Genomic DNA, 27,865 nt, shown 5'->3' with positions numbered 1-27,865 from the left:
TTCAACACAACAGGAAAGCAGCAGTTTAATAAATAATCTGTCAGAGGGAGAGATTAGCCAGTTCTAAACACAACCAGAACTGAAATAAATACATGTCATCGTTAGCTTAAAAAAGAGATACAGAAATTCACGCAACAGTAAACTTTGAAAGAGCAGAGGTACTGCCGTTCTTCAGTGAATATGGGCTCGCCACATGCCCACACTTTTTAAAGATAATCAAAGATGTTAGCAGCCATTCAAGTGCAGAGAAAAGAATAAAAAACAGTGAAGTATAAGTTACCATTTCACAAAAGTAATGGCAAAACAGAAAGCAATGGTTTAACGCAGGTTTTTTAATGCGACAAGATCAGTTTAAACTTGCTTGAACTGCTGCCATTAATATTGGAACTGCAGAAGAAGGGCAATTGAGACAATTTTTGCCTTATGTTTGGGCACTGCTGTTACTGACCTGAATTATAAGTCACTGCAGACAAATTCTGGGAGTACCGATGTTAAATGGCCAGGCTCAGGCACTACACAGCAGATCAAGGGAATTTTAAGAAAAGGCTCTTTTAAAAAAGTTGCATTTTCATATAAAGTAACAAAAATTGGCAAAACTAGCTGAATGCTCCGTACAGATTTTCTAGTCTCCACGTGGGACGCTGCAGAATTACCAGCCCTTCAGAATGAGACATTCTTCATTCAGGTCCGGTAATTTCAGCTCCGTCACCGCTTGGCCCAAGTCCTCCTCTGTCACTGAAAGGCAGAACGGTGGGTGGGTCACATCGCTATGTCAATGGGGAGGGGAGTTACCTGGGGCTGAGGCCACCATCGAACCAGGTGAAAGGAACTCCAAAACTGTGGAGAGGAACCCCTGCCTGCTCCCAGCGCCAGGAACAAATGACACCTCTAGGGCAGGCAAGCAGCCCTGCCCCACGGGGAGCCCCCGTTCCCAGAGCAGGTCCACACGCCACGGGCACGCAGGCTCGGGGCTATGCCACGTCCCCAGGGCCAGTCCCCGTGCCAGCAGAAGGCCCCTGTGCCAGCACAGCAAGAGACCGATGTGCAAGTCACCTTTATGTCGATAAGGGCGCTCGCAGCGTACCCTCTGCCGGTGCCGCCACCCAACGCCATACCCCCCGGGCAGCCGAAGAAACCTCCGCCGCAGCGGAGCCTTTCACACAGCCAGGCTGCAGCCTGCCGACGCAGCAGTAACCTGCGGCATCACCCGGCCCTGAGCTCAGGGGCTGAAGAAGTGACCAAAACACTCCAGGTCCACTACTCACGGGGATGTCGGCATCAGTGGAAGCTCAGGTACTGCATCATGACAGATGGGGACCAAGGAGGGATGCTTGCCTGGTTAGCTCTGCTGTCTGAAGGGAAGGAGAGGCTGAGACGCTGCAGGCAGCAGTGGTGGTGAGAGGGAATGGGACTAGAAACACATCGGTTTCAATAAACTATTCAATAAAGGACTTTTAAAAATATATCTTTATATACTTTATATCATATAAATTATGCTCGTCTTTTTGTAACGTTCCACTATATTCTACCTGTGGAGCTCCAAGTGCCTCAGTGTGAACGAGGTAACGATTTGGTGTTTCATTTCACTTCATTTGTGTGTGAGGGACAAACCTACTTCAGTTCATTTTAATACTGTGTAAATAAATGCACTGCCAGACGTACTTGGTAAAATTCCAGTCTAAATAAAGGCATTTTTGTGAGCAATACAGAGTTGGGATTGCTGCCTGGAAGTGACTGGATTTCCTTCAGGAAAGAAGCTTGCTGTGCACACACAGTACAGACCATCCCAGTAACGTTTGGGAATTTGGAGCATCACCACAATGAGCTTGGGAAAACTGGAGTCATTGCAGGTCACTGAGGCTTTCTGCTAGCTCTGTTCTCCAGTCCTGCAATTAGATCCACATCAGCAAACCCACAGTGTCTGAGGCGGCTGCCCTTTGCACGGACAATAATCTGCTCTTACAGTTCTGATTACAGGATCTGGGTACCAGACTGGATTAATGCAAAAGAAACTATGAATTATTTCACTTAAATGTCCACCTCCAATAACTAACTGGTCCAGAAAACCGGTAAACAGGCATTAAATTATTAGTTCAGCCCAGTCTAGGCAGGCAGTGGTTCCAAGCTGTTAATATCCGACACGCGTTTAAGAGACCTACACAAAATTGCAGCTCTCGATCTGTCCAAAGTCAACATTAACCAGCCCTCACACTGACAAGCGCACAGAAGAGGTCAGATGCTGAATACACCCTGGAGCTCACGTCCCCTCACTTGTGGCGCAGGGCAAGCTGTACTGCCAGGGCAGAGCAGGGGACGGACAATGCTCTCCCCTGCTTGTGCCAGTTGTGGGGCAGGGACTGCGCTCTCCAGCTGGTGTTTGCTGTTAAACCCAGAGGCAAATGGCATTTGCAGTCACTGCTGTGCAGGCACAGCATCAGCCATGATTACCTGTTTGCAAAGACCCAAGTGACACTTCTCCCTCCCTTTTGGCCTTTCTCCCCTAGGTTACCTGTTCCAAACCTACAGAGAAGGGATCGCAGCCATAGCATGACAGCCGTTGCACAAACCCTGCTCTGAAACAGGACTATTTTTGGCCACTGTATCCTTAACAACTAATTTCTTACATGTTCCCACTTTGGTCTTTACTTCCCCAGTGATTGCTCAATGCCATCACTTCTGATCTTACTCAAATAAGAACAACTGCTTCCTGCCCTCTGCCATATCTCTATGTATCTATAAACAACCAAGCGTTCCCTATACATTTGTCTTAGCTTCTTTCACAACACTCAAATTCAAGTATCCGCTGCTCTTTCTAAACAGAGCTGAACTCTGCTGCAGAGGTTGCAATTCCATTTTTCAACAAAATGAAAGCCTTCATAGCAGGCTCAGAAATGCTACACAGAATCCAACCCTGTAAGTTCAAATCAATTGCAGTCATCACCATCAGGATCTTTTGGACTGAGAAAAAACAAGCTACAGTCATTATCCGGTTTTAATATCAGATGGCAAGAGCCTGGGGAAAAAATCAACATGCTTTATAAAAGTGCTCAAGATAAACAGCTATTTCTTTGACCTTTCTCTCAGGAAACCATGCTTTATCAAAATGCTTAGCAGAGTTTAGCTGTTTTCCAACCTCTCAGAGAACTGTATTTTCTAAACAACTCTTACAGTTCCAGAAAAAGATTTCTGAAAAATCCTTCTACCTACTACCTACAGAGGTAGCGACAGACAAATGTTACATCAGTGTAGCAAAAAAAGAAAAAACAAACAGAAATACAAACGGTGTTGACCATCTAAGCATTTGTAATTCATGTAGTTGCCTTCCTCTCATCCGCTCGTTCCCCCTTGTGTCAGTTACAACTTTACTTCTTAGCTTTTTCTTATCTTCATCGGAACATTAAAGTCAGTGGATTATTTTTTTTTTTGGTCTAAGTTTCACTGGGGCCAGAATGGGCAAATTCATCACATCCTCAAGCAGCGAGGATCTGCTCGCAGCTGCTGACTATGCTACCTGTTATTCATACATGCACATGCTTTTTACTTGGTGCACCACAGCACAGACTGCACATGCTGCGCAAGAGAGCTGTCAAGCCTCTCCCCAGGCCGAGGTTAGCCAACCGAGCTGCGACGGGATCAGTAGCAAGTACCAGTTATATAAGGGGAGGGGGCATGTAACAGATGCCTTGTTTTATTCTGGCTGGCAAATCAGTTAGTTCACATTAGAACAAAGACAATGCTAGCTCCTTAATTTTTCACTGGCGAGTTGACTATTTGGCAGGTCACACCATGAAGTTCAGTATTCACGTACAAGGGCAGGTTTGCTTTAAAGAGCTATCCCTTCACGTGGAGCAGTTCAGCACCTCCCCCTTCCATCAGCACCAGATGATACAATTCCATTTTTGCACCTGCTGGGTGTATTTGGCTTGAAGGGAAACCCTGTCCCTTCTCATTAGCTGTTAGCGGTACAGCCTGTTACCTCGTTTCTTCTCTCCCCCCACCCTCTCTCCCCGAACTCCCACTGGCTAAGTCCATCCTTGATCTGGAGTTGGGACGCAAGCCAGGTCCTTCTCTCCCAACCTCACACGCTGCTGTCCTCGAGCAGGGGCTCCTTGCCATCTGATCCTCCGGCCTGTGGGCTGTGGGTGTGGGTCTGCGCTCCGTTACTGTGCTTCTTGTGGCTGCCTGATCTCAGTGCAAGGTTGTGTTCTGGAATGAACAAGGCCACCAGGAGCGACAGCAGGACAGAACAAGCCCCGAACAGGAACGGAGGCCCTGGGATAATGCTGCTCTGTAGGGTGAAACAGAGGAATGATTAATGCCCAAGTGCAAGGGCATAAGAAGCCCAGCAAACAGCATGACAAAGCTGAACAGGTTACCTCATCTGTAGGGTTGGCCATGTTGGGTTTGGAGGCCTTACCCAAAGTTTCCACCTCAGCCATTTCATTCAACTCCACATGGAAGAGATAGAAGACAAAGCCATAGAGCGCTGGCCCCAGGCCGTTACACAGGCCCCGAATTCCAGTGATCATCCCCTGCACCACACCTGGGGACAGAGCAAGGAAAAGAAGGTATGTCTCCAGCTTTCTGAAGAAACTTGTTTATTCAAGGATACTTACATATTTAAAGACAGGATCAAACATTCAGATCTGGATTGACACGCACTCTACAGGTGAAGTGGGTAGCTGGTGATTGGCTTCGCTCAGTATCAGGCTTTACAAAAATGGGTAATGCCGGGCTTGTTACTTTTGAGAATAAAATGAGCATGGGCACATCAAGCAACAATTTCCAACTGAACTGGAATTTAAGGCAGCCAAGTCTGAGGATTCAGGGTCGAACCATGAAGCAGGCAAATGATTAAGCAGCAGTCTCCCCTCTATCTCAGACAGGCAACATTGAACACCTATGTGCATAGCTTAAGAATTCCCTCCCAAAGCATCAGCTGTGGTCAAAGGCAAGAGTGTCAATACTACTAAGAATAAAGCGATGCTCCACAGTTGGCACAGATGTTCCCACCCGCCCCTCCACCACCAATGCTGAGAACTCGAACGTGCGTCAGCTCAAGTGCCTGCTGGGATGAACTCGCCCGTCAGACAAATACCCAAGTGACTCACCCTGTTGGTCAGGGTCCGCGTTCCTGGACACCATGGCACTGATGGCTGGGAAGGTGATGCTTGACATGGCAGCCACAGCTCCTGCTGCCCACATCATCCTTGGGGAGAAAGGGGCAGCAGTTAGGAGGCAGCCTGCGAAGGGCCAGCCGCAGACCAGCGCCACGGCAGGGCAGGATCTCCCTCTGCAGGGGACAGGGAGCTGCCGCCGAGCCACGGCGGAGGGAGAAACCTGCTGACGCTGGGAGACAAACGTGGACAAACTCTTACCAAGGCTGCGATCCGAAGCCGTACCAGGCAAGCTGCAGGATCTGGAAGCCTAGTCCCAACAGGATGGTGTTTTTATTTCCTATCGAACGCATGAGAATTCCCAACACTACTGTCTGGAAAGAAAAACGGGTGCTTTCAAAGTAAATGCAAAGAAAGATGTCAACACTGGAAGACAAGAGGATGGGAATCCGAGGGAACTCGTGCTGCTGTGAGACTGGCTGTCATGCAGATGCACTCCTCTGCTCTCACTATGTTGTTAGAAACCAGCACGACCCCGCCCATGACAATCAGAGCACAATCTATGGAGTTTCACAGAGCAACACGGGGCAACCTCACGGTTTACCACAGTTTGTTATTCAACAAACAGCAGCTACATTCAAAAGATAAGAAAGAGGGACCACAGGTAGCCGTGCATGGGTCCAATGATGTCTGTTTGGCCACAGGGATTCTGACAACTCAACAGCCCCTATTATCAGAAATTTTGGACATTCTTATAACCGTACTGCTAGAGCCGAGACACAAACCGCTTCTCACCTGAGCCAGTATAGAGAGAATTCCAACTACGCCAATAAAGGCTGCCACAGTCTCCGAGGAAAAACCAATGACCTGTTGAAACACCAAAGAGGGACTTTTCAGGCAAGAGATTTGTACCATACAAGAAAAGCCACTCCATCAGTGTCAGTAACGTTTACTGACATTGCTTATCAGGTGCTTAAACATTAATCAACCGTACCTTTCACTACCTCCCTGTTGCCACGGGAATAAAATGGAAAATTTTCCTTTGGCTGAAGAAATAGCTCTAATTCACTGGGCTCACCTGTCCGAGAGCGGCATGGACAGGACGGACAGGCAGACCACCAGCAAGAAGCCAAGCAAGGGTCCTGGTAATGTCTACAGAGCAGTCACCAGGCTCTTTAGGAAAGCTGGAACATGTCACTATTTCTTACAGCTTCAACTTTACTAAGCTATTGGCCAAGATTAGCTTCCTCAGGACATGCAACTAAGATAATATTTGTAGGCTGGGATTTCCTGCATTCAGAGCCTTCCCTTATCGCAAGAGACTAACCTGTCGCAGGTACAGGAAAAAACTGGAGTACTGGCCGGCTTCAGGAAGGTAGGAGAGAAAGACGGTGATACAGATGAGCAGCACTGTAGAATCCTGACCCACTTTCCTCAAGGACTGTAGGAAAGGGGGGTAGGGAATGAAAAAAAAATTAAAAAAAAAGAAAAGAAAAAAGAGTTAATATCATTAAATATTCTCCAGGTACAGAGACAGCAAAACCAAGTGCTTAATTCACCATCTTATATCTAAGAAGTGAATGCTTGAATGAAACCAGACCAGCGCTTCACAGGATGATGCGAACACTGCCACAACACACCAGACCAGGCGTACAATTGCACCAACGTACACCTTAGAATGAGGAATTTTTACCTTTCAGTTTCTCAGATTTATAGTCAAGTGGGTTTGATCAGAATTGTCTTTTAACTGAGTCAGCCAAAATAATCTTCCTAGCAAGCCTTCCTAGCACCTCACCTTCCTAGTGAGGTGAAACTGTGCAAAGCTCATCATCACTAGTAAAGGTCCTGAAAAGCCAGGAACGCAAAAGACTTCTGACACAGTACTATTGCTAAGTAATGGGATTTATATTCAAACAACTGGCATGTTTCCACCAAGAGATGCTCTTGCTTCAGGACATCTGGAGCTGCTTTTAGATGTTTTGTAGCTATATGAAATCCGTTAGAAGCTACTAGACAGCTCTAGATATGTGCAGTCTGCCATCAGCCGAACACTGTACCTTCGACGGGGTTAATCTAAGCCTCACATCCTTCACCTTTTGTGGAATGCATCTTCCTTGTGAGAGAAATTAGCAGAACTAAAGCAAATAGAAGCATTGCCAGCATGCAGAAAAACAGCAGCCAGATTACTTACAGCAAATGGGTCTGCTTGTTCCCAAGAGATTGGAGCTCCCCAAGAGACCGGGCGCATCTCTTCTGGCAGAGACTCTGGCACAGCCAGCAGGATGAAACCAATATCCAGCAAAGCAACACCTGAAGCTAGCACAACCACCAAGGTATCGCCGTAGGCTTGGGAAAGGTACGCACCAATTGCTGGGCTTGTGACCAGACTAGCAGCAAACGTGGCTGACACCTGGAAGCATAAAACATTAATACAGCCTCTTCTTCCTAGAGCCTATTTTCTCTTCCAGAGTAACCCAAGGGTACTAGTTTTGCCATCTATGACGGAGATAATCCAGGTGGACAGGGAGTCCTGAAGACAGAGAGATGAGGTTCTCCTGGTGCAGCCTAGGCTAAGTTCTAGCAAAGGGAAATTAAAGCTATCCGAACAATTCATCTAAGGTATTTTCAGTAACCCTATAGAAAGGGCACAATCACAGGCTACTTGTACGCATGCCAGCATCACAGCCTGCCCCCTTTCCTGGTGCAAAGCTCACAGACCAGGCTGGTTTAAAGGCTAAGCAACAATACAGCCAGTATTCAGATCATGTAGAAAATAGGCTTCTCCCTCAGTGCTAAATCACAAACAGAAGAGCAGGGAGACTGTATTATTAGTGAAGCACATACCGTCTTTTCATTGATACTGTTCTCAGGCTTGTCAATAGATCTCCCACCCTAACTGTATACCTGCAAAGCCCCAAATATTTCTTTCAAGAAACAAGCCAGTTATTCAGCTCCTTACCAAGCCATACGCCGTGCTGCGTTCATGCTCCTGTGTGATATCAGCAACATAGGCAAAAATCACAGAAAAGGTGACAGCAAAGACTCCAGACATGGAAATGACAGCAAAATACCACCTGAAACAGGCATTGCCAAAGGCAGAGTTAGGGAGCAACCACACGGTAGTCCACAGCTGCTGAATTAGAATCTCTCCTTTATTTTTCCTTCAGTCCATCCTACTTCACTGCACCGGAAAGCGCTCAGGAACACCGAGCTTTGGTCTGGTGGCCCATGGAGTTTTATCGCTTATTTTCCCCACACAGGAAGGAAACATTAACGTGCCTTAATTGGGGTAACACACCTATCAGGAGAATAGGCACCAGGAGAGGAAAGACAGACTCCTTCTTCCTGACCTGGAACCCTCTGGTAGAACCAGACAAGTAAACTAGTCTCTAGGCTGAGCATCCTTCTCCACTGGATGGACTCTTCCATCTCATCCTCAAATGCATCACCTGCAAATCCCCCATTGTTCAGCCTCACACTCATTCCTCTCCTCAGAACCCCTCGTTATAACAAGAGTAAACTCACCATGGACTGATCTTCATAAGGGGAATTGGCGCACACGTGAAGAAGACAGTGAGGAGGAGGAAGGATTTCCTGCCCCAGACATCAGAGAGAGCACCAATCAGTGGGGCACTTAGAAAAGAAAGGAGACCCTAAGAAAGACAGACAGGATGACAGAGAGAAATCCCTCAGTCAAATTCTGATTGTCAATAGCAAGAGCTTTTGACAACATCATCTAAAGATAAAAATATGAGGAGACAATCCATTCCTATTTTCTACAAGCAGGCAATATTACCAAAACAGAACAATTTGTTAAACTGCTCACATCCTTTTAGGAACAAAAAAAAATCCTCAACCAGCTAGGCACTGCTGAACACTCCAATTACATCCCGTTCTCTGCAAGTGCTCAGCCTGCAGCTGTGGTCTTCCCAGGCATGCCTGTGCAGCAGGGAGTCGCCCTGCCAGTACCTAAAAAGACGCTGGCGCAGCTCCATCACATTAACATCTGCTGCAGTTCTAGGGAAAGCTTAGATGGAGACAAGACAGACACAATGAGATGCCAAGGCCATTAAGCACAAATAAAATTGTTCAATGCCTTTCAACGTCTTTCAAACCCAAGACAGGCAGGGAAGAGCCCTTAAGTGTATATGGCAGTGCCCAACTCATATTGAAGCAAACCTCTCTGGGGCCATTTTCTGACATCCTCTTGCCAGAGCCAGGGCCTAACAAGCTGTTTTGCCACATTCCCGAGTCAGAACACATGGCTACTGCTTCTTTGCTATAGTTGCCTCCAATTCTGCTCTGGGAATGCTGGTCTAGTCCAAACTCACCATGCCCATTTACTGTGCCGCAGCATACTCCCCACCTTCTGTCTGGGGAGAGCCCCCTAAGGCCCGCTTAGTTTCAACTTCTGTTACTGATAAGTTCAGATGTCATTGATTTTTTATTTTGTTACACTCCAGAATATGGATTCAGGGCTGATCTCATGCTGATTACAATATTTTCAGCTGAAACACACAGCTGTTATAGCCCCAAACCCATGTTCACACGCAGCATGTTGCTAATACTGCTCAGTAAAATCAACTCCACAAGCTACCCGATGTCTATGCTCTGTCAATTCTTCATCTTGCATTAGGTCTGCCAGTAGCACCCCAAACTGAAATATGAACACTTATCTGTCAAATACTGGTTGACATCAGCAAATGACACAGATTATAATCACTTGCCACTTCTTGCACTGATCGCAGATTCAAATGAAAGCCTGGAAGGAATATTCTTTACCTTGACTCCATGAATCAGGCCATTCATCAAGAATGTATGCTGAGGAAAAGTCTGGTGTAACACCTAGGAAAAAAAAAACCAAAAAACCAGAGCTAGCACCTTTTGCAAAATTTCCATAAGCACCTGACAGCTAGATGCCTGGAAGAGCACAACAGGGAAAATGGGAAATACACTACCAACAGTGCCACTGCTGTACCTATGTGAGGAGCAATATCTCCCCTCTCCAACACAGGCAGCCACTTTCTTTAATACTTCCCAAGTCTTTAAATAATTCCAGCACACTTGGGCAAGGCTAAGATAATTGGAAACATGCCTTTCTCCATCGCTGCACCATCTGATTTCCCTCTGGTTTTACTTCATGTCGCCACATGACTTTTCTGTTGTTCTCTCCCCCTTTTGTACTGTCTATATGTTCAATTTGCATTTTATACTATGAAGCTAATACTATATTTCTAAATGCCTTTGCATAAACAAAGACCTCTTTTGCACAATTACCTAGATACCAGAGATCAGGTAAAAAATATGCACAGCACATTAGATTTCAATGTGACCTGGCATACCACCACCAGAAAATGAATTTAAAAAGCTGAGAATTCTTCCTGAAAGCGCCAGATCAGAAGTTTACAGCTCCTTAACTAAAGGTGAGTATCTGATATGAGGTTTTAAGTTTCTTTAATAAAGCTATCCCCCTGCACTTAACTTGATTGTGAAGGTGCCTTTGCTACCTGTGTTAATCATAACTCAGTCAAGTCCTGAATGAGTTACTGGTGGGCTCTCTTAGAACGAGCATGACTTGGTGTAGCAAGTAATTGCCAGGAAATTGTCTCTGTGCTTTGACACCCCAGACAAAGATGGTGGTAGTTCAACAAAAATCTCTTTTATCCCTAAATAAGTCAGCATAGGGTAAAAGGTGCAGTCTTCGGATACAAAGTCAAAGCTTTGCACAACTCTCTTTCATTAAGCTCCCAAGTGCACTTTTTTTAAAATACCTAGGGAAAAAAAAAGCAATAAATGACAGTAAACTACCAGTAAATTCTATTAATTTCAGGTCAGGTCTTTCACTCCTGCTTTCTTGAAATCCTCTAAAAGCTTTCAAAAATCTAGCTCATGCTTTGCTTCAAGTTAAGCTACAATAATTAACAAAATAATTGCCCAACTCCATAAAAAATTAGTATTGCTCCAGCTTTTTCAGGTACAAACCATTATATCTTGGTTTCTACTTCCTATACTCCCAAGGCCTATGTTAAGAACTTTACCCTCGCCAACCCAAAGTGAACTCTAGTCTACAAGAGCCCGTATTATTCTCAGGGAGACTTACTCACCGTTAGCATTGGCGTAGTCAGCAGCCCCCAGGCAAAGAACTCCAGGAAAATAACCACCACGGCATGGTACACGCTGGGCTCTCCAATCCCCTGTCGCTGCAAAACAGAGCTCCATAAGTAAAAAAAATACATGTGTCCTGATCTGTGATGGATTTGAGACGTGTGGTTGGACGCTGAAACGTCAACTCTGACCTAAGCCCTTCCCAAGGTGATTCAGTGCTGTTTACTGCAGGTGAGCTCATGCTGCAGCATCTCTCCGTCCGGGGTCTATCAACACGTGCCTCTCCTACGAAGCTGATTGTTTTCAATTTTTTTCTCCAGGAACTAGTATCTTTGATACCATTATGCTTTCTCTAAACATGACTGAACATATCATCCTTTCAATCCTCGCCTTAAGGACTTGGAAATGAAACACCTCAATTCTCTACGTATTTTGACAGCAGTATGTGCAACACCCCAGAAAAGATTCTGGGCGTTTGGGAAGGCAATCTTACTCCTCAGCGCCAACTCCATCCACCCAGCATGGTGGGAAAGGCACAGTCCTTACATCCACACTTCACCCACAAAACCCCCGCACTTCAAGGCCTTGCTTATCTTTCTTTCCTTAAAGATTCCTCACAGTGCTTTCAGGGGAGCATTTGTTCTGTCACTTTTCCAAGCGCCAAATCTCAGCTGCTAGCCCAGGAGGTTTTGTCCTGTCACGCAGGACACACCTGCAAAGTCACAAGCTCACAGGAAAACAAATCGCAAGGAACGGGAGGAAAACACACAATTTTCAGTTGAATTACGTCAGGGAACCGCACAGGCCAAACATTTAGTAGCACACTGTGCTATTCCACAGGAACCCATTTCTTATATTAGCAAACCACATGGTCCGAACTCACCAAGAAGTGTAGTCTAGCCCTGATACATTATTAATAAAACCACCTGAAATGTCTGCAATGCCAGCAATGTAGACAGCTTCCAGAGGCTTGAAGAGTATCCAGAAGTTAAAAAAACTTCCATCAGCTTCACAAATCTCACATCCAAAGGGATATTGGATTTGGTATGGGAAACCTCAAATCCATGGGCATTTCTTCTAGGCTAAGAGAATGGACTTTTGTATTAATTTCCGCACAGCTGACTAACATTTCTACACTGTGCTCTTGAGATACAAATCATTTAATGGATCAGACCAAAGATATATCTGTATCCTGTCTCCAGCATTCACTACTGACAGATTCTCAGGGACAGGAATTCAAGAAACTTGGCGTGTGAAGAGCAATCTTTTAGCCAGTCACATGCTCCCGGGTTTTGACAGAATAATGCCGCATTTCAGATAACTAATGCAACTGCAAGAAATACAAGAGAAGGCAGCAAGAGGCATTATTCTGCCGAAACGTTGTTTATGTTCACAGACTCTATTAAAACTGTCTCCCGCAGACAGGCAAGTCGGCTTAAAAAACAAATCAACAGCATCAACACGAGAGGCACCCTACCCAAGGGGGACACGGTCATTAAAAGAAGTCAGTTTTATTGCACACAAATGGGATAATGTTTTGCAGCAGAGGGAGAAGCCCCAAGGCGGCATGAAGCCAGTAATTAAGAGTACAGCTATCACTACCCACCTTGCTCCACCAGCCTGAGTCTCTCTCAGAAGAGAGCAGTCCTCTCCTCTTCCTTTCATTATCTCCCTTTATACCCTCCCAAGTTAAACATTTCTACCACATGACTGCAGCAAATTAACAGTCGACCTCTCTTTACAGAGTAGGTCCAGATCTAACCCTTTCACAGCTTAACGTCACTCCTTCCGCTTACCAACCATCTTATTGTGCTAGACTCCTTAAACAATTTAGGATCACTAATCTCCTTCTGAGTACGCGGTCACCCCACTGAACCACTCCTCAAGAGGATGCACAGCTGCTACCACAAAATACAAAGATGCTACAGAAAACAAGTAAAAAAATGCAAAAAGATACCAGGGGCCCGTACAACAGGCCAGCACCTCATGACCAGAACTGCTTTCTCTCAAGAGAGCAAGCCCAGCGGGAAAGAGCTTTGCAACCATCTTAAGCTCAGGTGCGCCCACGTCAAAGCTGCCTTTGTACAGGGATGACGCTGTCGCCCGCACTACCTGGAGCCTCTCGCAGCACTCCTCCCACAGTAAAGAACTCCTCTCAAAAGAGGTACATATTTTACACAGATTCGAAGGTAGTCTGTCATCCTCAAAGCGAGTATTCGATGTCAGCGTTGACATCTCGTGACTAGTGAACACCTGCGCCCGGTGAAACGGGGAAAGAGGTGAAGACGCCTCTCTGGAGGACGACAGCCTCGCACCCCTGCGCGAGGGCAGGGCCGCGCTCCTCCACGCTTCGGGGAGCCCCACGGCAGCGGGGCTGCCAGCAGACACCGCAGCTCCCGGCACACCCGAGGCAGCCGCGGCTCTGCTCGAGCCTGGCACAGCGCACCGTGCCCCCGCCTGGGGCTCGGCCCCCCGGAGGGGCCGGGAGGAGGGCAGCACACCCGCCCGCTGAGCCGCATCGCTCCGGGGGCGAGACCTCGCCTCCCTGTGCCCCAGCTCCCACCGGCCCCCAGCACCGGCCCCCCGCCTGCCGCAGGCCCCACAGCCCCCGCCCCCCACGGCACCGCCTGCCCCCGGGCCCCGCACCGGCTGCCGCGCCCCCCAGGCAGCCCCCCCCGCCCCCCGCGCCCGCCCAGCCCCGGCCCCGAAGGCCCCGCGCCACAGCCACGCACCTGCTCACCCCGCGCCCGGGGCCCCCACGCTGCGCTCCACGCCGCTGCCCGCGCTGCAGCCCCCAGCCCCGAGCCGGGCTCCCGCCCGCCCGCAGCCCGGCCCCGGCCCCCGCGCTCCTGCCCATCCAAAGGCGCCGCTCGGCCCCCGTTAGCCCTCGGCCCCTCACACCGCGCCTCGCGCTCCTGCGGGCCCCGCAGGCCTCCCCGGCCCCCCGCAGGCCTCCCGGCCCCCCGGCCCCGCGGGCCGCCGCGCTCACGCCGGCCCCGTCCCGGATGACGATCTTCTTGGCCAGCAGGACGCTGCGGTTGAGCCGCTTCTTCTTCTTCTTCTCGCCGGTCATGGCGCCGCCGGGCCGCTGCCGTTCGCCGGCTTCCGCGGCTGCCCCATCCTCCCTGCGGCAGGCCGCGCCGCGCCGAGCCCGAGCCCGGGCCCGGACCCGGACCCGGACCCGCACCGGGCGGGGGAGCGCCGGGCCCGGGGCTGCCGGGCGCGGGGGCGGGGCGGCGGGGCGAGGGCGGCGGCCCGGCTGGCGGCGGCGGAGGGCGGCCCGCCCGCAGGCCCCGCCCCGCGGCCCGCCCCGCCCCCGTCGCCCGGACGACGGCGCTGACGGGCACTTCCGGCGCGCCGCTCCTCGCGCCCCATTGGCTGCTCCACCCCTTCCTGGTCAGCCGGACCGGCCTCTGATTGGCTGGAAGGGGCGGGGGCGCGGGCGAGCGGCGCCGCACCGCCTCTTCCGCCGGGCTGGGAGGGCGGTGCCGCTGACGTCACGGCACCTGCCGGGGCGGCGCAAAGCACGACGGGAGGCCGCGGCCGCTCCCCGCCAGGGCATGCCGGGACGCGCCGGTCCTCCCCCGGGCGGCCTGCGCGGCCGCCTCGCGTGGCCCGCCCCGGGGCGGTGGCGTCGGCAGCGGCCCCGGGCCTGGGGGCGCCGTGGGGAGGCCAGCGGGGAGCAGGGGCCACCCTGGGGGAGAGCGGCGGTTGCCGCGTCCCGGCATTAACGACACCTGACCCGGCCCGGGGCAGCGCCGGCCAGGGGGGCTGACGCCGCGGGCTCCGGGGGAGCGGCGCGGCCCTGCCCCGTGTGGGAGACAGCGGTGGCGGCCTAAGGGGGTGTCGGGGCGCGGGGCCGAGTGGCTGCTGTGGCGCCCGGATGGCTGTGGACCGGCAGAGCTGGGGCGGCCCGGGTGCAGCTCGGGCGGGGCGTACGTTTGCGCTCCCCGTGGGCCCTGCCGCCTTCCTGCCTGTCCGGTTTCAGCGTTGCCTTTGTCCAGGGTACCCCCGGGACGGAGGAGGCAGGGCACCAGAGGGGCTTCTCATCCCTGCCCGAGGGAGCCGGTGGCGGAGCTTCGGCGTGCAGTGGTTTGGGGGCAGGCAGGTGCGAGGGCTTGTTCTGTGCCCGGGCCGGGGTCCTGTTCCCTGCCGGTAACGACTAAATGGGCCATAGCGGGTTACCTCCATGCGTCTAGGTTTTTCCCGCTCAGCATCAGCGCGGTCTCCATGTCCTGCAGCGCCTGCGGTGATGGCTCAGCTGCTGGGGCTGGTCTGAAGGCCGCGGACACTCCTGGCTGTCCAGTGAAGACATGTCACCACCTCCCGCCCCTGCCTTCCTGTCCGGCATTTCCCTCTTGCTACAACCTGACTGAGCCCTCCTGTTCTCTGGCTTTCAAAAGCTTAAGGTTTCTTCTAGTTTCCACAATGAATCCGAAATCAAACTGAGCTTGTGTCAAGCCCCTGCTTCCACTGTGCTCTCCCGCCCAACCACCTCTGTCTCAGGCCAGAGCTGCCATCTCTCTCCCCCCTCCCTGTAGGGCTTGTTTTTGTCAGGCTTGCAGTCGCTGCAGGCACTCTGGCGGATGGACGGTGAAGGGCAGGTCTGCTCTTCTGCCGGCTCTCCCGGCCACAGGCGCTGGCATGCCTGCAGGCACCTCCAGGCTGGAGCAGGAGCTGGGCTGGGGGCAGGAAAGTTGAACAGGGATGCAGGAGGCTGCTGAAGAGTTGTCCCTGCATCACGGCAGCCCTGCTCAGTGCCAGGCGGGTGGCTCTGTCCTTTCAGTGCCAGCATCTCAACCGGCTTCAGTCAGGGTGATTACAGCCGAGCACCTTCCTGAGAGGATCCCGGCCCCTTCCCCGAGCCTGGTGCCAAGGGGAGCTGGGGAGGGGGCGGCCAGGCCTGGGGCTGGAGGGGCTCAGCACCACCATGGGGCTGCGATGGGGCTGCCGATGCTACGGTGGGAGAGCAGCGCCTGCCTCAGCACTGCCAGCGGGTTGCTCACGTGCTTGGCTGTGCGTGCACGTGTTGTCCTCCCCTAATTAATCCTTCACGGATTGGAGAGCACTTGATGTTGATTCCCCTAATGCAGTGCCAGAGGTGTAAGGAGATTAATTAGGCACAGTTTAGAAAAGTTATGCAAATTGGGTGCCACTGGGGAGTGGCAGGGTGGGGGCCAGCCCTGCTCGCCCCCCCCCCGCTCATGTTGGCCACCCCAGCAGCATCTCTCGGTCTGGAGTCTGTGGGGCTGCTGGCCAGCGTGCACACGTGGCAGTGACCGGGAGAGCCCGGAGGGATCTGGTGGCAGGGCAGGATGCTGCCCTGCAAAGCGGTGGGGTGATGACATGCTGCAGGGCTCCCCCCTGCCCAGGGAGCACCCAAGACTGTGATCCAGCCTTTAGTCATGGAGGCTTTCCTTTAAGTAATGATTAAAAGCAGCTGGGGGAAAGCCCTTGACATGAAGCTAACTCTCCAGGGCCTGAGTCCGGCTGCAAATGAGATGAAAATAATCCCCCAGCCTCCAGGGACTCGTGCAGGAGAGGAGAGCAGCCCCATCTCCCCAGGGCCGCAGGCAAACGTGCTGCTGGGGTGGGCGTGGGGCCAGTGGGGGCTGCTGCTCTGTGCTCGGCCCTGCTCCCATCCCCACGCCGTGGGGTGCCTGCGGTCCTCAGAGTGCTCTGCACATGGCATCGGGTAAAACGCCCATGACCTCCAACGGGGACCTGGTACCTTCCCTTGGGCTGGCCCCCGGGAACGTGCACGTGGAGTCGCCCATACCAGGCAAGGATCCAAGTCCCCACTGGGCCCTACTGGAGCCGCCTCGAGAGCACAGAGGAGCCCGAGTCGTTCCACTGCTCTGCAGTGGTTTAAAAACAAAACCAAGGAGGGTGGAGAGAGGAGAGAGCAGAGAAGCGGTTCCTAATATGGCAACAGCAAATGTAATTCTATTACCTTGATTTATTGATCGCACTTAGAGCAATTACTGGCTTTCACCCCATCACCTGCCAGGGAGCAGGAGACAGCAAGGAGAAGGCAAGACAAAGGCGGCCACGCGTTGCCCAGGGCACGGCCGGCCTCCAGGGAGGCTCCAGTTTTGTTTGTGCTGGTTGGCGTGGGGGGAGAGCTCCCGCCTGGCTGTGTGGCTGCAGCAGCATAGCTTCTGCAGGCAGGGGAGCGGGGCAGTTTCCACCCGGTCAAGGAGGCTCCTGGGGAAGCTGGAGCCAAGCGCATCTGCTCTGCAAAGAGCCTGTGGTGCCGGCACCGCGGGGACGGAGCCCAGGCATTACGATGACTTTGGCGATGGAGGGGATGCAGCGCTGGGGTGGGCTGGGGAAAGGCGATGGTCCCCGGGGCACCAGCGTGGCAGAGCCGCTGCGGGCCCCTGCTCTGGGCCAGGGGTTGGGTTTTGGCTGCGGGCCCCCTCGCCCCATAGCCCCCCCACCCCTCTGCGCCCAGCCAGCCTGGAGCCAGGCTGCGGCGTGGGGGTCGGCATCCGTGGCAAAGCCCTGGAGATGCCAGGGCAGGGAGTGAACTCAAAAGGCAGCAGCAGCTCTGGGCTTGGTCCTGGGCTCTGCCAGGGCCACGCTGGGCAGCTGGTGTGAGTTGTGCTGGAGCATCACCCCATCGCCTTGCAGTGATGGGGCTTCTACCCTCTGCCTGAGCTTGGCTCCTGGTGCCCTGGGCACTGCCAGGAAACCTGAACAGGAGTCTGCTGCTCTGTCCGCACCAGCCCAGAGCCCATCTCACACTGGAGTCCGGCCCCTCTCTGAGCCTTGCAGTGAGTGGGGTGCCGTGGGTTGGTGCCAGGCTCGACAGGAGGTCTGTGTCCTTTCAACCACTGGAGAAAGGCAGCAGCCCCAGAGCTGGAGCTGGAGGAAGGGCGAGTTACTTGATTGAGGTCAGAAAGTCCCTTTAAGGTTGGGGTTTTTTTTCCCTGCTTGCTGCAGATACTGGCAGAGAAGCAAGAAAATGATTGTGCTTTTTACTGCCTGAGCCCTCCAGACAGATAAAAACAAGCGGGAGCCAGACCCGGCTTTGGAGGCAGGCAAAATCAGAGTGAGTAAGACCCACTGGGCTGGGAGGCACAGAAATAGGGCAGGGCAGTTGTGCAGCAAAGCCTGGCAAAGCCTCCCACACCCCCACCTCCCAGTCAGCCCCTGGCTCCCTGCAAGCGCTTCTTGGTGACGAAGATGTGGAACGAGCAGGTGACAAAGATGTGGAACGAGCAGAAACCGTCCCCATTGTGGGTGAAGGCAGGGGCCAGGGGCTGATGACCGCTTGCAGAAGCTGCCTGCTTGCCACTCCAGCTAACTGCAAAACCTGAGCGATGAACAGCCCGCGCTCCCGGGGGAAGGCAGCAGCCCTCCCCTGCTCCACTGCCCCCCCAGCCCGTGAACCCCGCAGCGCCTGCGGCAAAGCCGGGAACCCGCAGGGCTGGTGCGAGCCGAGCGCGGGGGCTCTGACTCAGCCGCGGGCCGCAGCGAGTGGGTTTGGGCCGGGGCAGAGCGTGAGCGGCTCCATCCCCGCGGGCTGCGTTTGCGGGGGCACACAGAAGCGGGGGGGGGCAGCCCAGCCGTGGGGGCCACGGAGCCGTGCCCAGCGGTCCGTCGGCCGGCACAGGCGCCCCAGGCCGTGCTGAGAAGAGCCCGGCCGGGCTCGTCCCCCGCTGTCCCCGAGTGCCGGCACCGCGCCTGCCCGTCCCGCCGTTCCCCGCTGGTGACTCGGGGGGGTGGCAGGACAGCGTGGGGGGCGCAGCGCGGCTGGGGCAGCCGGGGGATGCTGGGGGGGGGTGTGAGAGCCGGGCTGAGGATGCGGGAGGGGCCGGCGCGGCCGGGGATGCGCTGGCGGCCGGGGGATGCTGGGGCGGCCGCGGGTCCAGAGGGGCCGGGGGGGGGGCCGGGGGGGCGGGGGATGCGCTGGCGACCAGCGGGGCCGGGGCGGGCGGCGGGGAGCTCGCACCATGACATCAGCGCGGCGCGGCCCCGGGGGAGCGGGCGGGGGGCGGGAGCCGGCGCGGCGGCGGAGCGGAGCGGAGCGGAGCAGCCGCGGCGGAGCGGAGCGCGGCCCCGGGCATGCTCCCGGAGCCCAAGTATGACCGCTTCCGCGACGAGCCGCTGACCGCCCCCATGCCGTCGCCGGCCCCCGCGCCCGCCGGCGGCGCCCCCGGGCCCTGCCCCGCGGCGGGCGAGGAGCCCGAGCCCGGCACCACCTTCTGCGCGCTGCTGCCGCGGATGCCGCAGTGGAAGTTCCCCGGCCCCGCCGGCTTCCTCGGCCGCGGCCCCGCCGGCGCCGGCCGGGAGCTCTCCGCGCCGGCCCGGGCGGGCGGCGCCGCGGCCGCGGGGGCCCCCTCGGCGCTGGCCGCCGTGCTGGGCGCCTGCGAGCCGCTCTGCGCCGCGCCCTGCTCGCTGCCGGCCGGCGGGCGGCCGCGGGGGGCGGCGGCGGCGGCGGGGCGGGCGGCGCGGGCGGAGGCGGCCCGGCCGGGCGGGGAGGAGTGGAGCCGCAAGGGCAGCTTCATCCGCAAGCCGGCGCAGGGCTGGCTGCACCCCGACGAGCGGGTGCTGGGGCCCGGCGTCTCCTACATCGTCCGGGTAAGTCCCGCCGGAGCCCGCCCCGCCCCGCCCCGGCGCGGGAGGGCGCGATGCCCCCGGCCCCCCGCGTGTCCCGCGCTCGGCGGGTCTGCCCGCTCCTCCCGACGGCTGCGGGCAGAGCCCCCGGCTCGGGTCCCCCTCCCGGCTCGGGTCCCCCTCCCGGTTCGGGTCCCCCTCCCGGCTCGGGTCCCCCCCCGGCTCGGGTCCCCCCCCGGCTCGGGTCCCCCCCCGGCCGCCCCAGGGCAGGCTCTGCCGCCGAGGGCTGCGGCCGCGTCCCCGGGCTCCCGCGGGACCTGCCCTGAGACGGGCGTCCGAGGGGACGCGTGGGGATCCGGCCCGGAGGGTGTCCTGGGCAGCCGCCCCCGGCACGCGCAGCCTGCCGCCCCTTCACCCCATCACGGGCAGCCCGGCCCCGTCACGCTGCCCGCATTGTCCGGCACATCCCGGGAGGGACGGCACGGCCTCCCGAACCGGCCTGTGACGGGCCAGGGGCCGGGGAGCTTTCAGGGCCGGGGAACCAGCCCCAGGACCCAGCGGCAGCCAGCCCCTACGAGGGCGGCACAGGCCATAGCACACAGATGAGATTGTCGGGTCTCAGCACGGGGGCTGGGCGTGCGATGAGGCATTTTGGGGTGGAGGGTGAAAGGGTGCCATGTGATCCCGGGAGCTGGCATCGAAGCGGCCCTTCTCACTGACACCCATCTCCTCCCCGCCTCTCCTCTCCCGTCGCCCGCCCTGGGCTGATGGTGGCGGCCGGAGGAGGCTGCTCTGACTGTGTCCCCCCTCGCAGTACATGGGCTGCATCGAGGTCCTGCGCTCTATGAGGTCCCTCGACTTCAACACCCGGACACAGGTCACTAGGTATGGCACCGCGGTCCCTCTCCTGCACCCCCGAGCCCCCGGCGGTCCTGGTGCTCCCCCTCCCCAGGGCCCTGTGGAGCGGAGGGGACAGGTGGCCAGGGTCTGGGGGAGCCCTGCCCCATGGGATCCACCCCATGTGCGGGGACGCGGACGAAGGGCACTGCCGCGGATCAATGGGTGGAAAGAGGAGAAGGGAGGTGGCCCTGGCCGGGATTACGTACTGCGGGCCATGACGCGGGGCAGTGCTGCGGGGACGCTGCGGTGCCCGGGGCTATGGGGGCTGATGCTCCCAGATCCTGCAGAGCCAGGGGCAGGGGAGGCAGCTGGGAAGGGGCCAGGGGTCTACAGCAGTAACCCAGCCGGTGGCCATGGCTTGCAGGGAAGCCATCAACAGACTGTATGAGGCAGTGCCGGGCGTGAAGGGCATTTGGAAGAAGAAGGTGAGTTTCCACGCAGCCAGTCCTTCCCTGGGCTCCTTCCTGGGGTGAGCTGGGGCTGCAGGACGGGGTGCTGGTGGTGCCTGCCCGGTTTGCGGGTCAGAGCCTGGAGTCTCTCGGGGCACCCCTGTTTGCCTCCTTCACCCCAGGAAACCTGGTCCTGGGGGGCTGCATCGCCCCCATGCTCCTCTCCTCCCATCAGGCTCCCAACAAAGCCCTCTTCTCCATCCTGGGCAAGAGCAACCTCCGCTTCGCTGGCATGAGCATCGCTGTCAACATCTCTGTTGATGGGCTGAACCTCATGATCCCCACCACACGCCAGGTAAGAGCCGTCCCCAAGGGAGACGGCCCTGCCACGTGCCACCTCCCAGCCCTCTGCCTCCCGCCGTGAACCGGGGGGCTGGCGGCTCCCACGCTAACCCCCCCCATGGGCCATGTACCCCACCACAGATCATCGCCAACCATCACATGCAATCCATCTCCTTTGCCTCTGGCGGAGACACGGTGAGGCATGCACACCACAGCCCTTCCCTGGCTGTGGTCCCTCAGGGGCAGCAGGGATGGGGGCTGCCTGTTGTATGGCTGAGCCGAACTGCGGGGCAGCCTGGACCCAGGGCAGGACGTGGGGCTGGGGCCGAGCCCGTCCCCTCGCCCCGGCACCCCCAGCCCTGCTTCCTGCATAGCAGTGGAACGCGAGCCCTGAGCTCCCCCTGTGCTCCCCCTGTGCCCCCAGGACAGCACGGACTACGTTGCCTACGTCGCCAAGGACCCCATCAACCAGAGAGGTGACGCTGGCCCCCATGCCTGGGAGCTCTGCAGAAAAGGAGGGATGTGCTGGGGGATGAAGGCTGGAGGAGGGCATACCTCGTGGGGGGCATGAGGGGCAGCTGAGGGTGGTTGCAGAGGGGTGATGGGAGCGCAGGGGAAACGCTCAAGCCATCCCTCCGTCTGTCCGCAGCCTGCCACATCCTGGAGTGCTGCGAGGGGCTGGCGCAGAGCGTCATCAGCACAGTGGGACAGGCCTTCGAGCTGCGCTTCAAGCAGTACCTGCACAGCCCCCCCAAGGTGGTGGCACCCCCGGACAGGTAGGGGGGTGGGGGGCCCCACTGCAGCCCCGCACCCCCCATCCTGGGCATGTCCCCTGGCTGGGGGTCACCCTGGGACCCCCGTCCCTGCCAGGCGTGGGGAGGGGTCTGAGCTGGATAGGTCCCCAGCTGGCCCATCCCTGCTGCAGGGCGCTGGGTGCGGAGGAGTCGGCCTGGGGGGAGGACGAGGAGGTGGCTGAGCATGATTACTACAACAGCATCCCGGGGAAGGAGCCACCCCCGGGGGGCCTGATTGACTCCCGGCTCTGGCACGGCGCAATCCTGGGCCACGTCCACACTCAGCCCTCTGGCTCCGGCCCCCCCAGCCAGGTGAGCCCTCAGGGCTGCTTTCGGCCCTGCCATGGGGGTCCCAGGCAGGCCCCCCTGACACCCTCGCTGTTTCCTCTCCGCAGAGTGGGTTTGCAGCCAGGCAAGACCAGAGCAGCCAGCCGGGGCCACCCTGGGACCTGGAGAGCCAGGGTGGGTACTGCCGCGGGGGGGGGACCCCAGGGAGCATCAGCGGGCGTCCCCGCGGCTCTGCCCTGCCTCGGCCAGCGGTGATGCCCGGTCCTCGCAGGCCAGCCCTGCGACGGGTACCTGCAGGCGGACAGCCATCCCCTGGGGCCGCGGGACTACGAGGAGCACATGTACGTGAACACGCAGAGCCTGGATGCCTGGGAGCCGGAGGCAGCAGCTCGTGGGGCACTGGAGGAGAGCCCCAAAAAGGACCTCTTTGATATGAGTAAGCCACCAGGCTGGGGGTCTGGTGCAGGACCTGCTGCAGAGGGGCTGAGCCATGCCGGCGGGCTGCCCAGCCATGTGCCGCAGCCCCAGTGGTGCCCGCACCGGCTGAGCCCACAGCAGCGCCGTGCTGAGTGCTGGGGGCAGGCGGCCACGAGCCAGGGCCCATCCTTGCCCACCTTTACCAGGGCAGCAGGGCCATGCTCGGGGCAGGGCTGCGGGTGGGCACCCCATCCACCCGCCCTGCCTGGCCCTGTGGATGGGGCAGCCGCGCTGGTGCAGGGGGGCACCGTCCCCTCCGTGCCTGGGCACAAGTGCAGCGTCATGCGTGGGGCGGCCATGGTGCAGCAGGGTCCAGCCCAGAGGTGGGTCCAGCTGTAACTGCGGGTCCTGCTGCCACCACTCAGCCCAGCCCTGTCCCTGCTGCACCCCAGCCCTGCTTCATGCCCCAGGGGGGTGACGCCCTGTACCCCCTGGCTCCCGCAGGGCCGTTCGAGGATGCCCTGAAGCTCCACGAGTGCATTGCTGGGGGTGGCATCAGCCCCCCCATTGAGGACCAGTGGCCGAGCCCCCCCACACGGAAAGCCCCCATCGCCCCCACGGAGGAGCAGCTCAGGCGGGAGCCATGGTACCACGGGAAGATGAGCCGGCGGGATGCCGAGAGGCTCCTGCAGATGGACGGGGACTTCCTGGTGCGGGACAGCCTCACCAACCCGGGGCAGTACGTGCTGACCGGCATGCACAGCGGGCAGCCCAAGCACCTGCTGCTGGTGGATCCCGAGGGCGTGGTAAGGGCAGGGCGCAGGGTGGGCAATGGGGGCCAAGGGTAAGGGCAGGGCAGGAGGGGATGCTGGGGGAGACGTCCACGGGGATGGGCAGGCACCGGCGGGTTGCACAGGAACCCTGCGTGGGAGGCAGCTCTCCTGGGTTCAGGACCGTTGTGCCCCCCGGCCCCCAGGTGAGGACCAAGGACGTGCTGTTTGAGAGCATCAGCCACCTCATCAGCCACCACCGGCAGAACGAGCAGCCCATCGTGGCCGCAGAGAGCGAGCTGCACCTCCGCCAGGTTGTCCGGAGGAAGCAGTGATGCTGGGGGGTACGTAAGGCCCCAACCCGCTACCCTGGCACAGGACTCGCCCCAGCCCCAGGGCAAAGCCAGAGCTCCTCTGCTCTCCCCTCCTCTGGTTGTGCCTGGCCTCTGGGGGAGGCAAAGCCCCCCCCCCCGTACACCCCAGGGTTGGGGTCCCCATTCCTCTCCCCCACAGGGCCTTGTAGTCCCTGGCCCCGAAGGCCACCCCCCATCCATGCTGCCTCCCCTCCATCATCCACATCAGGCCCCTTCCCCACCTGGACATGAAGACGTTTATTCCACACACGGAGATGAAACGCTGCCAGGGTGGGAGCCAGTGGGTGGCCTTGCTGAGAAGGAGGGGACCCAAACCCAGCTCAGCCAGTGCTTCCCACTCCTGGCCGGGGCTGCCCCCGGCTCGCCCCCGCGATGGGAGGGGGCCTGGGTGGGCATCGCTGTAGGGCTGCCCTGTCCCCCTCCTGCCTGGGCGTCCTGCCTGCATGGGGCTGGTTGAGCTGCGGGTACCACCAGCCCCCGCTGCCCAGCGCCACAGCCCCCAGTGCCGGCTCCATCCCGGCACACGGAATTGCTCTCTGGATGATGATGGAGCAAACGGGGTTGGGGCTGGTGCCAGGAGTCTCATCCCAGGGCTCCCCGGGTGGGATGGGGCGAGCAGGCTTGATGTGTGCGCGTGTGTGAGTGTGCGTGTGTGCGTCCATGTGCATGGGTGCATCCATGTGCATGGGTGCATAGGTATGTGAGGGGCAGCCAAGGGACCAGCCGCTTGTCCACAGAGCTGTGCCTGTCACGCAGTGCTGCTTCTCAGGACCCAGCTCCCTGCCTCGGTCCCCCCTCTCTTCCAGGACATTCAGGGGGTGCCCCCATCAGTGGGGTCCCCCAGCAGCAGGGACTGTAGCCCCTGGCTTGGCTCTGCCCATGGGGCTAGGCACAAATGTCTTTTGGAGGACGGTGCTGCTGGATGTTCTGTCGCTCCCACGTTTCCAGCTGGATTCTCCGCAGGAGCAGCTGCCATGCGAGGCTCCCGGCAGCCCCAAGCCCCCACAGCCCTCCCCAGGCCGGGGCCAGGATGAAGCTGCTGCAGGGAAGGTGCAGGGCAGGGACAAGCTACCAGCACTGGCTTGTGAAGCTGGAGCTGTGGGGAGAAGAGGTGTCCCACAGCCCCTGGGGACCCCCCCGGGCCGGCTCAGGGCTTGAGCAGGTTTTTTATGGTATACACAGCCCCTTCTCCAGCGTGTCTGGCACTCGGTGCGGGTTCGCGGTTTGGAATATGTTTCTAATTAAACGTGGAAATGAGCAAGGCCCCACCGGTTGTTCGTGCCGCCCCTGGGCATGGTGCTGGGATGGGGCTGCCAGCTCCTGTGCCCGGGGGCTCAGCGGGGCTGGGGATGCAGAGGGTGCTGGGACAGCATCTCCATCACCACCAGCTCCTGGCGGGTCCCATGTTGGCGGTGGCAGCCGGCCCTGCCCTGGCCAGTCACACTTGGCTCTGCCCCCGAGCTCCCCTGGGTCACCCTGTCACCCTTCTGCAAATGGGTCACCCCCTGTCCCCCCGGCTCCAGAGGGTGAGGGTGCTGCAGCACCCAGGGCTTGGCCCCAGGGCGCTGATCCTGCACAGCATCTCCCTGTCCTGCCTGCTCCTTCTGCCTGCAGGCTCACATCCCACCTCCGCCCAGGGGCAGGATGCAGCCGGTCACTTTCGAGCCTCCTGGCGAGGCCTCGTTGGGCTCCTGCAGCAGCCGGGCTGGCACCGAGCAGCCCGGAGCCAAGCTGCCATTCGTCTCCCATTAATGAACGTGGCAGCCGGCAGACTGAGAGCCCCACGATGGGCCCGGCTGCAGCTCCTGGCTGTACAGCACAGCCGGCACATAGAAAAGGCGCGTGCATGGAATCGGTGGAGCCTGGCAGTGGGATGCTTTCCGAGCCGGCAGCATGGCTGGGCTGTGAACCATGGGGCACCTACACCGGTTGGGCAGCAGCCTCCCAGTGGGCCCGGCACCAGCGCCGGCACTGGCCAGTTCCAGGGTCCTGCCAGGTCCCTTCCGCTCGCCCCACCCCAGACGGGTGCCGGCGGCCCACCCAGCTGTGCCCCGTGTGCCCGGTGCTGCCACCCTGCCGCCGGCACCCGCTTCGGGGAGCAGGGTCACCCTGGCACCCTCTGCCCCTCGCTGGGGCTGGCCCCTCCCGGGATGGGGCTGCTGGGTGTTGGCTGAGTCAATGAATAAAATAAGCCCCTAAATAAAGCCCAGTAATGAATGTGTAATTTTCCATTGATAGCCGAATACCTACAGGGACGCGGCACTTCCATCTCAGCTGCTATTTTTTGTCATATAGTAATGCGTCTGCAAAGATAATTGCGCTGTTCCCTCAATAGCAGAGGCAGGAAAAGGCAGCGAGAGCCCGGACTTACTTCTTTCACTGCCAGAGAATGAGCCCACGCCTTTCACTGGCTGCTGCTGGCTCTGTCCTGGCGCCTCGGCACCCCGATGCTGCCGTGAGGTGCCTGAAGGGCTGGTGGGGTATTTATTTTAGGGGTTTAACTGCTTTGGTTGAGGTTGGTGTGTGGTGCCGATGGCCGTGGGGTGCAGGGGCTCTGCTTCCCCCTGCCCCTGGCTGCAGGGCTGCTGCGCGGGGGCTTGGGGACCCTCCTTGAGAGGGTCCCGCTGGGGGGCAGTGCCCCACGGCTGACCGGCACAAGGGCAGGACCCCGCAGGGGGAGGCGGGCTGGGAGCCGTGCAGCAGCATTCTTGAAGCAAAAAACAATTGAAACAAATATGAGGCCTTTATTGAGTTAAGCATGGACATGAATAATGCAGTCAGAGCACCAGGGAGTGCTCCCATCTGAAATTGGATTTCTTTCTGTGTGCCCTACACCCCCAGTGCAGCTCCACCCGGGACTGGTCCTCACTGGGCCAGGGGCAAAGGGAGGGCGAGGGAGGAGAGGCCCGTGGGAGGCTGGGGCTGGGCGATGATGGAGCAAAGCAGAGAGTAGCACATATGCTGAAACTGCTGGTGGCTGCTGGTGTGTTTGGAGTAGCAGTCTGTAGGCTCCAGAGTTAACGCCAGGCTGAAGGGGAGAGCAACTCACCTCTCAGTGCTGCTCCTTCAGCCCATGTGACGGTGGGGAGGCAGAGGTGTTTTGGGAAGGTTTGGAAGCCACGTGAGAGCGGCTGCAGAGGGACATGGCCTCCTTGCTCTCCCAGAGCCTTGGGGATCTCACTGGCCAACCGTCCCTCTGTCTGTCTCCAAACAGGCTGACAAGAAACAGTGCCCCGTTCAGTTTTCCTGGACAGAGGGGTAAGAGTCTCTGACAGTGGCTTGTATCAAGTTTCATGGAAATAACTAACCAGCTGGAGAAGAGGAGATGTGTGCAGCAGTCCTGCCCTGGAGGGGCTGTGGTGGGGGCTCAGCCCGTGCCCTGGGGATCCCGGGGTCCTGGCGCCAGCCCCTTCCCTTGGCAGGCCTCTCTCCTTCCCAGCTTCCAGCAGGTGGTAGCATGCTGCCAGCTCCGCCAGCCGCATCCCCAGCCCTGGCAGCATCCCCAGCCAGACGTCCCTTGCCCACGGTGCCATGCGGAGGCCTTGCCAGGCACCGCATGCCTCCAGCATCCTCCAGACCGGCATGAGGGACCCTCATCCGTCTCACCCAGCCCTTGCCTGGCTCCCTGTCACGCTGCCTGGGGAGGCGGCTTGGGGGCCCCAAGAGCTGTGCCCTCCTGGCATCCCGTGCTGCCCAGATCCATGGAGAGCCCTGGACAAGGGGGAGGCAGGCGAGGAAAGGCACCCCTCCTGGCTCCACGCTGCTGGGTGCCGAGTGAAGGTCCAGACCCCGTTTTGGAGGCTC

The 27,865-nt window shown here is 57.8% G+C and overlaps 2 protein-coding genes across 2 annotated transcripts; one reads left to right on the top strand and one right to left on the bottom strand.

Annotated features, from left to right (window-relative positions):
- Window positions 1–14,317, bottom strand: LOC104255074 (hippocampus abundant transcript 1 protein). Its single transcript, XM_059831714.1, has 12 exons — window positions 14,212–14,317; window positions 11,222–11,317; window positions 9,900–9,962; window positions 8,643–8,770; window positions 8,077–8,191; window positions 7,309–7,527; window positions 6,445–6,558; window positions 5,913–5,984; window positions 5,379–5,491; window positions 5,112–5,209; window positions 4,377–4,543; window positions 1–4,288 (listed from the first exon to the last, which is right to left on the bottom strand). Exons 1-12 carry the CDS (start codon window positions 14,293–14,295, stop codon window positions 4,079–4,081), a joined length of 1,479 nt encoding a protein of 492 aa, XP_059687697.1. The 5' UTR covers window positions 14,296–14,317; the 3' UTR covers window positions 1–4,078.
- Window positions 14,318–19,295: 4,978 nt separating this feature from the next.
- On the top strand, window positions 19,296–24,025 carry SHC2 (SHC adaptor protein 2). The gene is made up of 12 exons (XM_059832025.1): window positions 19,296–19,811; window positions 20,602–20,672; window positions 21,052–21,112; window positions 21,312–21,431; window positions 21,560–21,613; window positions 21,843–21,894; window positions 22,068–22,194; window positions 22,344–22,524; window positions 22,608–22,674; window positions 22,772–22,936; window positions 23,422–23,723; window positions 23,894–24,025. The coding sequence occupies exons 1-12, from the start codon at window positions 19,296–19,298 to the stop codon at window positions 24,020–24,022; spliced, it is 1,845 nt and encodes a 614-aa protein (XP_059688008.1). The 3' UTR covers window positions 24,023–24,025.
- The last annotated feature ends 3,840 nt before the right edge of the window (window positions 24,026–27,865 follow it).

Source organism: Gavia stellata, chromosome 32 (assembly GCF_030936135.1).
Source record: "Gavia stellata isolate bGavSte3 chromosome 32, bGavSte3.hap2, whole genome shotgun sequence".
Lineage (NCBI taxonomy): Eukaryota > Metazoa > Chordata > Aves > Gaviiformes > Gaviidae > Gavia > Gavia stellata.
This window is presented reverse-complemented; position numbering and strand designations above follow the sequence as displayed.